This window comes from Anopheles darlingi, chromosome 2 (genome assembly GCF_943734745.1).
Source record: "Anopheles darlingi chromosome 2, idAnoDarlMG_H_01, whole genome shotgun sequence".
Classification (NCBI taxonomy): Eukaryota; Metazoa; Arthropoda; class Insecta; order Diptera; family Culicidae; genus Anopheles; species Anopheles darlingi.
The window spans coordinates 85,749,402-85,761,901 of NC_064874.1; the positions used below are offsets into that span (position 1 = coordinate 85,749,402).

The following is a 12,500-nucleotide window of genomic DNA, read 5'->3' on the forward strand; positions in this document are numbered from 1 at the left end:
GAGGAGAATAAATTATAAAAAGTTTACCCATTTTTCGGGTCATTGCTCGAGGATTCTTCAAAAACTTGGCACAATTCGGTTCGGGCGAATGGATGAAATTTGAATTGCCGTTACTTGCCGGGGTCCATGCAAACGGTCCAGCAAATTACATTTCGTTTCAATTAAGTTTAAAAAAAACTTAATTAACCACCTACGACCGGCACCGACCAGGGAGCGCCCACACCGCAGGCTATCGATCTTGCGTAAATAAAGTCTTCAATAATATAACCATCAGCTTCCTGCAGCACGTCGTCGCTCGGTGTGTTTTCTATTCATTTTCCGTTTTTGTCCTCCTTACGAAACGAGTTCGTGTTGGTGAACTCCCAAAAGCTTGTTTACGATCTCGAGTCTCGAGAGAACTTTCCGCTGCCGATGGTGCCGAGGGAAGGAACCCTCAACAAACCTCTGCACTCTCTGCGTCACGGTCCTTTTCAACCTCAGTAGAAGAAGAGTCTCCGGTTTCGATGGTCGACACGCTGTTTTACTGCATTTTATGATGCTTCAAAAATTCACAAAACACCCAAACCACACAATTGCCCCGGAATGCCTCGGATTTCTCGAACTAAAATATGTAACGCGTCGTAGCATTAAGCTTGTTGCATCGTAAAACGGTGTGCTGCTGTCCGCTGTGGAGGGTGAAACAAAACGGGCGAGGACGAGAGCAGAAAAAAATGATCTACAGAAAAATTCTTCTCCACTCCACGCCGGTAACCAATGTAAACCCCTTCTCGGCAGTCGGCGGGGATTGGAAGCTTTTCCTGTGCAAAACCGTGCCCCGCCCAACACCAGGCCCCGAACAACGAGACTCTGACTGAGGCTCATTTGCTTGCGAGCTCTCTCTCGTTATCGTCCGACCAAGCACTTCGAGCGAAATCGAGAAGGAGCTGCTCGAAACCACGAACCTCTCTCAAGCTTCTTTTTTCTTCCCCCCGTTTTTCGAGGCCACCAGCCACCATATCTTGGTGAATCCTTTGGGCGTATTTTTTTTGGCTTTGATGCTGTGTGTGTCGCTGGATCCATTCGACGGGTGCTTCTGTCGAACTCTAGTGCCTCAAATCGTTTTATGGTGCTTCCCTTTTTCGGGCTCGAGAGTGTGAGCGAGCGAGTTTCGAGCGAAGGGGTAACTTTTGAAAGGATTCCAATGGCACAATATGTAACCGGCGTGACAGCAATCCTTTGAAAACCGGGGAAATTGTCACTTGCCTCGCCACTGGCTCCGAAGCGAGCGTCGTTGCGAATGTTGTTGCTGCGGACGGGCCTACAGCTCTTACCCCAAAAAACGTGGAACTTTTTTTACGATCCGCAAGCAAGCCAGCAGAAGAAGTAAAAATAAAATGAACCATAAACCAGAGTCCGGAGGCTTAATAAATTGTCACATAAACTGTCAGCTCGTCTCCGCACGAGGGATTCAAATATTTAGCGATTGTCCTGCATTCCTGTGATACGTTTGTATGCAGAACACGGAAAAGGGAGGATAAAGATGTTGAGAGTATATTGTTTATTTAGTACCAGTAGCGGGATTCGGGATTTGTTAAGATTTTCTATTGGACAACCATCTATGTTGTAGAAAATACGGTATATCAAGTATATTTATTTGTACAATTCATAACACTAGTTGAGTTCTGGTAGCTTTTGTCAAGAAAAATGGGTGCCTTTCATTTCAGTTCTTGAACATCTCTACGTGCTTTCTCTTTGATATTCATAGGGTTAAATGTTCTGCCATGGAATATGCAATTCATTTCTTCGTGTTGTCGTCAGATTGGCTTACCTTCTTCGTTCTGGCATCTTCCTTCCATCCATTACAGGGCGAAATTTGTACCTGATTTTCAACCAACGGATGAAGCCATTGCACCCTTGCAGCATCCACAGGAGCAACAGCAGCAGCAGCAACAGGGCCACGATCAGCAGCTACAAGACTCATCACAGCAGCAGAAGGAGCAGCACCAACAGGAACAGCAACAGCATCTCCAGCTTCAACAGCAACATTCACTACAGATTCCAACAGACGACTCCTACTCACCTCCTTCACCAGAGGAAGCGGAACGAATAATTTCCAATTTGCTGCCAAGGTAAGCATTGGCGAAGCGTGAGAATGATGGCATGGGACGATAGAAAGATTGCATTAGAAATACGATTACCCTTAAACAGCTTTAAACGGCCAAGTGGCCACTCAGTAATGCTCCACAAAGTATTCTAATAACATTAGCAATCGTTTACCTGTGGCTTAGATCGCATTGTAGAATTTGTAGTCATCTAAAATTATCCAGGTTTCCCTTAAATTTATCTTATTTAGTATTTTACAACTGATTACTCAACTATTACTACGGATAACTAACACATTGTTATTCATCACAAATTAAATCAAAGCGGCAATTACTGGCTTTATATGACCAGAAGTCTCGTTGGCATCGTAGTCGAATTCCATTCGAATCGCTATTCATTAGCTTTTCGCTCACATCAACAATCGACATCCATCGACGGATTGCATTACTGCGGCAAATAGTTCGTCACTCCGTGCCGTGAGGGCAATTAAAATTAATTGGAATATCCTCAAAACTGTGCAGCGAATCATGCCAAATGAATTGCTCGGGCTTCCTAGTCCTTGAAGCTTATTGCAATGAAGACGGCATCATTATTATATGGTAGACGTGTGTAGGCATTTCGAGGGAAGCAGGACGGTAGTAAAACAAACAATAGCAAACAACTACGACAGACAGGCAGACGGGCATGACCACCCCTTTTGGACCGCCCCAAAGTACACTCCGGGATGTAGAGTATTTTTTTGTTTTTAATATTCCGGACGACCAAATTACTCACATGGCAAATCTAACGAAACAAAGGCTTCATTCATTGGGGAGACCATAAAAGAGAAGAAACATTAAACACACAAACCACACACACAGACACACACACTCACAATGTCGAGGCCGCTGCAGGCTTTCATTTCTACCTTCCTCCACAAACCCCTGGCAAGCATTATGTTTCCGTAGCTGTTTTTGCTATGCTACACTCGGAGCTAATCAGTGTTGCACGACGCGACCTCAACGTGGTGAACGGCCATATCCTGTTCTGCCCTGCGTCAACGTAAGCGAAAGTCTTCCTCGTTAAAGTCGCTCCGCTTTCCTATCGCTGACCAAGCGGCGAGACAAAGCCCGGTTGGTTTTGGTTGATGTAGACGCAAGGGGAGAGTGTGCAAGGAGCTTCCAGGACCTGTCGACGTACAAACGTTGAACAGTGCGACGGAGAGGTAAAAAATTAAAAACAAACAAAAGCAAACGTCTGCGCGTAAAAAGCCGACGAGTTTGGCGCTTAAAAGTGGAAAAACCTTCTTCCGGCCGGCTGAAGAGTGACGATGTTGACCCGATGAAACGTAATGCTTTTCATAAATAGGAAGGTGCAGCGTACTAGTGCTGTTTGAAGAATAATCCATTCCCCCCCCCCGCCGCGGGGATCGCAAACACACGAGAAGAAAAGCCAACGAAAGCCGGAGAGAGATTACTTCCTGTCCTTTCTGCTTCTTCGTTGGTGCGTTGATATAGATGTTAGCAAATGTGCAAAGAGACGGTTGGTGGTGAAGGCAGCCGTCAACATGCGACATGCGTGACAAAAAGCGCACAAAGAACCACGAATACATCTTCGCTTCGAAACGATAAAAATGTGTAAATAATGAGACAAATGTAGTTGTTGTTCTTGGTTACAATGCACGACAACAGTACAACATCACATCAGCATCACATACTCAACGTGTCCGCCATGGAACTTGCTTTCTATGCTTGCTATGATCAGCGCATACGAACTAAGGAAAATCAAGCGAAATTTCTATGAATAGATCCGCTTGCTGTCTTCCTTAAAGCTACCTAAGATGACGCGCAGGACCGCGCCTTTTTGAAAGCTGGCACCCTTCTCATCGTACGCTGCCGCTGTCGTGAATTGGCTTTTGACTGGCGCCTCCATCGTGCGGAGCCCAGCACGCGGGTGAAAACGTGGAAACATAATTTATCTTTATTTACACCATTACAGCATGATGGTCGCGGTGTGGTGTGCTTACTCCACTCTCACGGCGGTGCCTTTTGGGTATACAAATTTCCAACGAGCGCTTCATCTCCTCAAATCAACCCCTCTTCTATCGCTCCACTTAAGAAGATACACTGAGGATGAGCTTTAATCCGAAGGCTCGGAAACCTTTACCAGGCGTGCGTCACAAATTGTGCCGGGCCTTAAAACGTGCCATGTCACGCCACGGCGTTCTTTGACGGATGAAGCAGAAGAAGATGAAAGTAAAACACGATGACCTACCGCTTTCATCGGCATCGGTGAGACAATGTAATTGAGCCATCGAAGGGCATTATTATTGTTTGAAGACCGTCCCCCTCCCCCCGTTCTCACCAAGGGTAAAGGTTAACGGTGATTAACTTCCGGTTTGCGTGTGCCGGCAGCTGGCGTGCCAAATTATGCCAACAACAGCTGTTCCTATAGCTGGAAATTCGATATTGACCTTCATCACGCCATCCGTCACCGGTTCTATAAGCCGGATAAAGACGGATGCCTTACCTTGAATGTGATGTGCGGCCTTGTCCGTCGTTGCCAGCTGCACCTACCTTAGGGACACGAAGCGACGAAGGATGGTGTTGTACCGCACCGCACCGAAAATGACATGGATCAAAACGAAACGATAGAGCCGCCGCCGCCGGGTGCAGGCAGATTGATTCATAAACGGTCCAGTGGCATGATCAAACTGAATCGCAAATGATAGCCAAAGTCCCCTCGGGCTACTAACACGACACCGGTCGTCGTGTAGCCATGAGATCAAGGTTCGCTTTCAGTGCCTGAGCGAAGGGCGTCGGACACGTAAACATGCCGTGTTCCAACAGCTTTTCCAGAAGCTCACTCCCTCCCCCTTTTAACTATATTCGCCTAGCTCGCCAGTGGTTGAGCGTCAGCCAGTGAGAAAGTTTTTAAATTTCATCACGACCATATCCCAGCATGATGCTGGCCATGGTCATGGGAGTGGACCCCTTGGTGAAGGAATCTACAACCTGCTCACGATGATCCTGCTGGGATGAAACAATTATGCAACAACGTAACTTGCGCCAACTGACACGAATGTCGCGCTCTCTCTCTCCCTGCCACTTTCTCTACGTCTAGTAGGCGAATGGAATACTAGAATGCTGCTGCTGCTGGACTCAAGTGCGCTCGGACAGGTGGGGGAAACCATTCGGATCGCACACGCGAAGCAAAGTTTTGTCCAGCTTAACCAGTTGCTAACGATGACCCCATCCCATTCCCCCCGGGAAAGGGGGGAGGGAGGAATACTCGCAGGAGAAATGGGGAAACCCACTTATTTGAGGCGATGACATTTGTCCATCGCCTTATCCACTGTTGCTCTTGTGGTGGGTTGTGGCGATGGTTAGTAGTTGGTTTTTACTCCTCCTCTCTCAGCCTTTTTTTATTCTATTTCTGCATAATTCGTGCGATGGTCAATGCGGTGTTTGAGTGTGTGTGAGTGTGTGTTGCAGGTTGCTTTTTTAATTAAAAGTTTTGCTAGTACCTGAAACCGATAGAAATGGGAAATGGGAGACAAAGTTTTCGCTCTCGATGGCGCTGCTGACGTACATGTAAAGGTTGTTTTGTGGATAGCGAATGCCAGGAACTCTAACCGATTGCCACAAATTGAACCAGAATGTTGTATTGTGCAATGTTTATTGTTGCTGTGAGACCGAATTCAATTTGAATTTCGTTTGCTGAATTCAAGATGTACCCTCACTCGTGCTGGTTCAAAAATTGAATCTGCTGCCATAGCAAGATGTTAGTAAATACTATCCGCAAATCGTGACACTACGAACCGACGTACCTTCCTGGTGCGTTCGATTGCGCAATCAAACGGGCCATCGATGAGAAACCATGGCACCATTGGGATGAGCTTAATTTTAGAACATTTCGAATTTCGCCAGAACTTCCTGCACGCGACTCACTGGTTTGACGCGGCTGGTGTTTGTGCATACGCATTCCGCATGATCCGTTCCATCACTCAATCAATGCCAAAATCGATGCCAAACCGCACCGCTGCTCAATAACTCCCATCGAAGCAACCAGGGGAAAATGGTTCCCAGGAAGAAACACCCCGGCACATCTCTCGCAATTGGCTCAGCAACGGTGGCCCTCCGACACTCGGACACACTGACCGTTGGCGGCAGTAGAGCGCAGGCGGCCGCAAAACCACAGGATACCGTTCCATCATCATCGGTTGGTTAAATTGAAAATTGAGTTATTAGGTCATCTACCAGCGGTAGCCTTATTCGTACTCGCTACCAACGCCACAACCACAACAACAGCAACACACCAGCAAGCTATCCGGGACCTTTCCTGTCTGCACCAGATTTCGGGTCCTTCCATCAACCAAGGCTCACCGGGTGAAATACCCGGGATTTTGCATGCTGCTGGTAACAGAAAGGGGGGGAGGGTCCCCGAAGAGTTGAACTCCCAACCGGCCTCAGTGACAGTGGCCTCCGTCGACAGCCTGTCGTTTGGGAGGTAGTGTGTATCCTTTAGCATAAGACTCCATCACCACGAGGGACGGAAGATGGCATCCGTGTGGGTATGTGCCTGTGTGTGTGTGTGCCGTCAGGACGATCTCTGCATAGCTCTGGATGACCGCAAAATTCGATTAAAATGAACCGGTGCGGTGAGACTGGTACGATGACGATGCTGCCATCGTCATCCTTGGGCCTACTGTCCTAGATTATTCATTTTGAGGACGTGCAAACTGGAGTCGCCTCCGAGGGATCGTCCGTTTCTGTGCGGTTAGCTGGGGTTGATATTTTGATTCAATTTTTTCGCTTCCACCGAGGATATGACAGGTATTCGTGGTCAAAATCAATGCTACACGGTTATTGATCGATGCTTGCGAGGACTTTATACTTTGCATTATTGAATTTATCAGGGATAAACAAAATTTTCTTCCATTTCCATCTTTTTGCCTCTCTTAATTACTCAACTAAAATCGTACACGATTGCGCTGAAATCGATTGAACCTAGTTCCCGCAGCGTGGCCATGCTGAGGTGGCCCCAATTTCGTCCCAAAAACACGCTCCACTTCGCTGGAACAATTAACATACTGCATAGAAAATTGCCGCAGTATGCTGCCAATGCTGCTGCACTCCCGGTTCCAGGCCATAAACAGCTGTTGGCGCGATTTTTGGCTCGCACAAGCGAACGTGGCGAACCAGCAGGAAGGACAGAACCCAGAACCCAGGCTAAGGCCGCAGCATGCAGTCCACGTTCATCGAGCGTCCCCACCATTGCTGCATTGGTCGCTTTACCTTTACGTTTTAATAATTAATCGACCGCCAAGCACTATCGACCACCCAGATGCGAGGCCAGAAATTGGCAGACCGATCTATAAGGCGAAGCCAGTCCGGCTTCTGAGGCTGCGTGTGAACCGTATGCCGCTTCGACGGAATTGAATAATTTAGAATAACCCGGGACTGACCGTCGCATTCTCGCGCCGCAGCTCGCAGGCCAAGGTAACAAGGATAAACAGCATCCGCAGTGTGCTCAATGTTCCGATCGGTCAACCTCCCTACAAGTCCGGTGGGATTTATTTAGCAATCATGGAAGATTAATCGGTTCCACTTCCACGGGTCGCTGGATTCACGAACCCGAACACCATCTACCTTCGCTATCCGTACAATAATGGCTGTACAGCGACTGTCTTCGTTGATGTTCCAACGGTAACGGTCAGTCGGCGGTCTAGCAACAAATCTAAGATGCTTAAACCAACAAGAAAAAGGTGTAGCATCTGCACGACGAACAACCCTCACCGCAGATGCCGGACAGTTATCGATCGGTCGCTTTTATTACGCGAACGGAGGAATTAAGAAAAACGACGGTCCGAGCGAATTGCGCGAAAAGATTATAAATCGTTCAATCGTTCCGCGGTGACCGCGGTTCCTCCCGCGGCTGCAAATGAATTTATTGCGGACAATCATTTGCATTAACAACGTTGGCGGGGGAGTTGTCTGCCTCTTATCAGCACACCAGACAGCGTAATCATCATCGTCATTGTGTATTCAGCAACAGCAGCAGCAGCACAATGAGAATTAGAGACTGTTCTCTCTTTCGCTCTCAGGCTGCTTCTTTTCTAGTTACACGAGGGATATTAAACAGTTCAGTTGGATAGAGGATCTGGAGTGAGCCCACGAGCTTCCCCAGTATCGAGGCTCCCCCTCCATTGAGCCTTCTGCTCGCTTCCATAATCGCATGTTAATATCGCCCCTAGTTCCAAGTACACCAGCAAGTCCCAAGTCCTATCGAATCTCATCTCGCTCGAAGCTCCACGGAAGCCTATGTAATCCATGTACACCGAGTGCCGTTCCTGGTTTCAGGACACTTCAGGAGACGGCGCGACCAAGCAAACAGTGGCGCAACGGGACCAGATGATCGAAAATAGGCTGTCTGGCTGGTTGCTTATTGCCCCCGGGGGTAAGCAATAGCTCGCTCCAGCCTCGCGGGTATGCACACAAGGGAGGATATGATGAAGGAGAGGTTGGCGTGTCTGGAGTTCCGGTGGCTGACATGACATTTTCACCATCTCACCACGCCACACCAGGCACTATACTCCCTCGTGGCGTGACGACGGAACATTGAATATTTGATCTTTTCAACCTTTTTCCTTTCCGGAGGGCCCGCGTGGAAGTGGTCTTCGGGCAGGTACACCAAATGCGGCGATTGCACCAAAGGACCCAATGGCGCGGAGGCCGCCGTTGGCCGTTGGCTACAGTATTATGATAAGGAAATGAAAAAAACGGGAATCTTTCTAAAGTGTCGTCTATAGCTGGCTTATTGGGTATAATGCCCGCAACTACACTGCCTTGAAGCGGCAATGCGCCTATAATCCCTCCCCCCATGTGCCCATGACATTTAAATCCCATTTTCCTTAGTGCACCGCTGCACCGTGTCACGTTGGCGCTACCCCGTATGCGCATGTGTTTGCGTCCTACACAACACCACGGTACGGGCACGGTACGAGTACTGGCTGCTGCCATCCTTGCTACATAAACCGGATCCAATTTTCATTTCCGCTCGCTCGCGTAACAGTCATCCTGGGGATGGAAAGCGTCTCTGTGTATGTGTGTGTGTGTAAAAGAGGCAAACAGCCCATTTTGGCTTTTGCAACCCTTCACCAATACGATGCAATTCCCGCCGGAAAGGTGGTTTGTTGAACTACACCGCCGCCGTGGCTCAACAGATTGAAGAAAGCCGGCTTCGGGTTCAAGTAAGGCGCAAAAGGCGCCCCCGGGATCGCGTCGCGGATCAACGCACTCCTTCGCACACCGCCCATTCGTCTGTCCCGCCTAAAGGCGACATCCGTCTGTCAAGGAGAAGAGGCTTCCCGGCAGAATCACGCTGCATCCCAGACGACGACGACGACGACGGTGGTGCATACGACGAATGGATTAAAAATGCATCCCGCCCTTAATCCCGCCATCGCTGGGTGGGGCTGAGAGGAAGCACTCGGTTGTTGAACTTTTCGCCTATTTACCACCCACCTTGCGAGCCTCCCAGAGGCCCCATAGGCCTCCGCTCTGTTGTTCAAGAATGGAAAAGCCTCGAGTATGTCTGCGGTGCCACCAGACCACCACCAGACCACGGCACGGCCGCGTTTGCCAGAAAATATGCACAACGACACAATGCCCCACACAATGCAAACGGATCCGGGAGGAATCTTTCCGTTTCCGTGTTTTCTCGTGAACGTTACCGGTTTGCCGGCTGCCGGTCTGCGTCCTTCCTTATTATCGCAATTCATCCGCATTTGCCAGTTGTGGCTGCCAGGCCATAAGTTTGCTTTCTCTCTGTCTCTCTATCTCTCGGTTAGTAGGAGCACAAGCACCTCGTCCGCGCCGTCGTTGTTGGCCTTATCGCTGGCCCACTTGCTGGCTATAATCCTTGGCAAGATGATGGCCCTGCCATCTGCCAAAGTGCTGCTCTTTTGGGTGGAATAAACGGCTCAGAGTGGCCGGGATCGGATGCTTGGATTATTACCAGGTTGATCGATAATTGTGTTTGCGAGGCTCTCTCTCTCTCTCTCCTGCTTTCTTCTATTTTCTGTCTCTCCCTCGTCCTGCTGCATCCGGTCGTTCGGACTCACTGTCGGCCACGAACGGCAGTCCTTTAAAATTTATTAACCTACCGTTCCCGGAGCAATTGGCTTGACCGAGCTTAATTCCTGCCTCACTTCCGTTAGCGTTGGTTTTGTTGTTGTTTTTTCGGGAAAATCCACTCTACCCCACTCCACCACTCACTGGGGGATGCCGCTTAGGGGGGATAAAGTTTCGATTGGATTTGATTGATTTGTTGTTTTCGGCCCAAGGATTAAGCCCAACCCGGCGGCTGACCGACCGACCCCATCACAATTCGAAGGACGATAAATTTGAAGTGTTTTGTATTTGGACGAACTCAAAAACTTCTTGATTGGCAGCAGCAGCACCATTACCTCGAAATCTAGAGGTGCTCGAAAAGTGAGTTTAAGGTGCTTAAGTCAAGCACCTCAGCTGCGCTCTCTCTCTCTCTTTCTCTCTCTGAATTTGAGCTTAGCACCAGAATTGGCACTCGATGGTTGGCCTGATTTTGCTACCGAATCACGGACTCTCGACCGATGTTGATGCTTGTAATTGAATCAATCATATCGAATGAACACACATATTAGCTTTTGAGTGAGTGAGTTGCTCGCCTCTGCTCGGTAACGATATGATACGATTTTTACGAAGTTTTACGATTTGCTCTACATTCCAACCTACCTCAAGAAGAGCGATCTCCAGATTTGAATTTTCAACTTCAACTACGATAAGAACGTCAACAGAAAATGCTACCTTCGGCAGAACGACCAAACACGGTCCTCGAACAAATATCTTTCTGAGAATTCTGTGCTTTTCTGATTATCCATACGGCTGCACGATAATATCTTCTTCTTTCTACACACACACACACTACCGTCCGGTGAACGGGGAAGCTGCCAAAACTTTTCTTTCCTAATCCTGTTGAACCGTTTTCTTGATTTTCCTTCGAGTAGTTTTCCTTGCTAGTGGACGAAGAAGTGCTCAAGAATCTACGACGGTGTGTTTGCATATCGCTTCGCTTAGCTGTGGGTATTCCAGGGCGCAAGCAAGGGTAAACTTTGTCGGATTTTTACTCCAACCAATTTACTGGCCTGCCCCAGCGCTTCAAGCTATTTTTATCTACTTATCTATGATAAAAAACTATCCAGCTGAGCTTATCGTAAACTAGCCGCCCCCGGGAAGTTCTCGAGAAGTAGTTGCGTGCTATTGAAATGCCCGCGGAATGGTCTGCCACTTCCGAGGTTATCGATAGAAGTTGGGAAAGCAGTTCACACAAAACCAGAAGTCTGATTTTTTCGTCACACAGTTTCGAGGGATTCATAAAATTCAAGTCCTTTTTCCCGAAAGACGATGCATGATAAAGTTTTGCCATTCCAAGGGACATTGATTTCTAGCTAAATGGAGTGAAAACGGCTCCCAAAAGGGTACACTTCTTACCCGTCTGGTCCATACCATTATTTGTCTCGGGCTATTCCCCCTATATTCCGCACAAATAAGCCGGCAATTCCTATGGACATAATCCATTCATTTGGATGCTCATCACTCAACAACATCTCCGTTTATGAAACAACCAATTACTTAAGAGATCATAAAGCATATCGTCCCTCCTCACATCGATGTCGATGCATAATGTAATGGCACTTCACCGAAAACCCCCGCACCACACCACACCATGTGCAGCAGTTCGTCATTTCTTTCTTCAAAATCGCTGCGTTGCACTAACATTCAACTTGATCGCCATCTTCTCACCTCGTAAGCTCCCGTACTCCCGGCTAGTGCAGTACGTTATCGAAGCCGTTTAATCACTGACAAACTGTGAGAAGGAGCATCATGATTTTTGCCGCCGGGTGTCCTAGGCTCCACCTCGCTTTTCATCCATCGCCGGCTGCGGAAACTCTTTGAACATTACGCTGTTCGTTTGGTATGTGTCGTCTGGTATCGGTTGTCTTCTTGCGACCTGCCTCACTTTGCAATCGTTGCGTCGCGTCTTGGCTGGAAATGAAATGCAGTCTCGCCACGTGTCTCGCCCGAGACTCGCAGACGCTAGACGCGCAGACTGCTGCGCCACAGGTCTGTGACCACAGTTGCATCCAGACACGTCAGCCCTCCCTTGTGTCTCCCCTTGCAACTTTTTCCTTCTGTTCTGGCCCCTTTCTAGCCAGCCAGCCAGCCAGCCAGCGAGCCAGACACAAAGAGAAATCATTCAGCAAAAGAAAAGGCGAAAGAAAGGACTCCCCGGTCTCGGGCGAGCAGCAGTTGAACGAATGCACAAACACAGAAGAACATGGGGAATGATGCCGACGTAGCACCGTGTGCCGTCTGCCAGCCCGCCAGCCAGCCAGCCAG

General features: G+C 48.5%; 1 protein-coding gene across 4 annotated transcripts in view; it reads left to right on the forward strand.

The window, feature by feature from the left end:
* Nucleotides 1–12,500, forward strand: part of LOC125951531 (mucin-5AC) — a 120,433-nt gene that overhangs the window by 70,955 nt on the left and 36,978 nt on the right. For all 4 annotated transcript variants that reach the window (XM_049680438.1, XM_049680440.1, XM_049680441.1 and 1 more), the window contains exon 4: nt 1,845–2,108. In XM_049680438.1, coding sequence (XP_049536395.1) covers nt 1,845–2,108 — 264 coding nt within the window. The remainder of the gene's footprint in view (nt 1–1,844; nt 2,109–12,500) is intronic.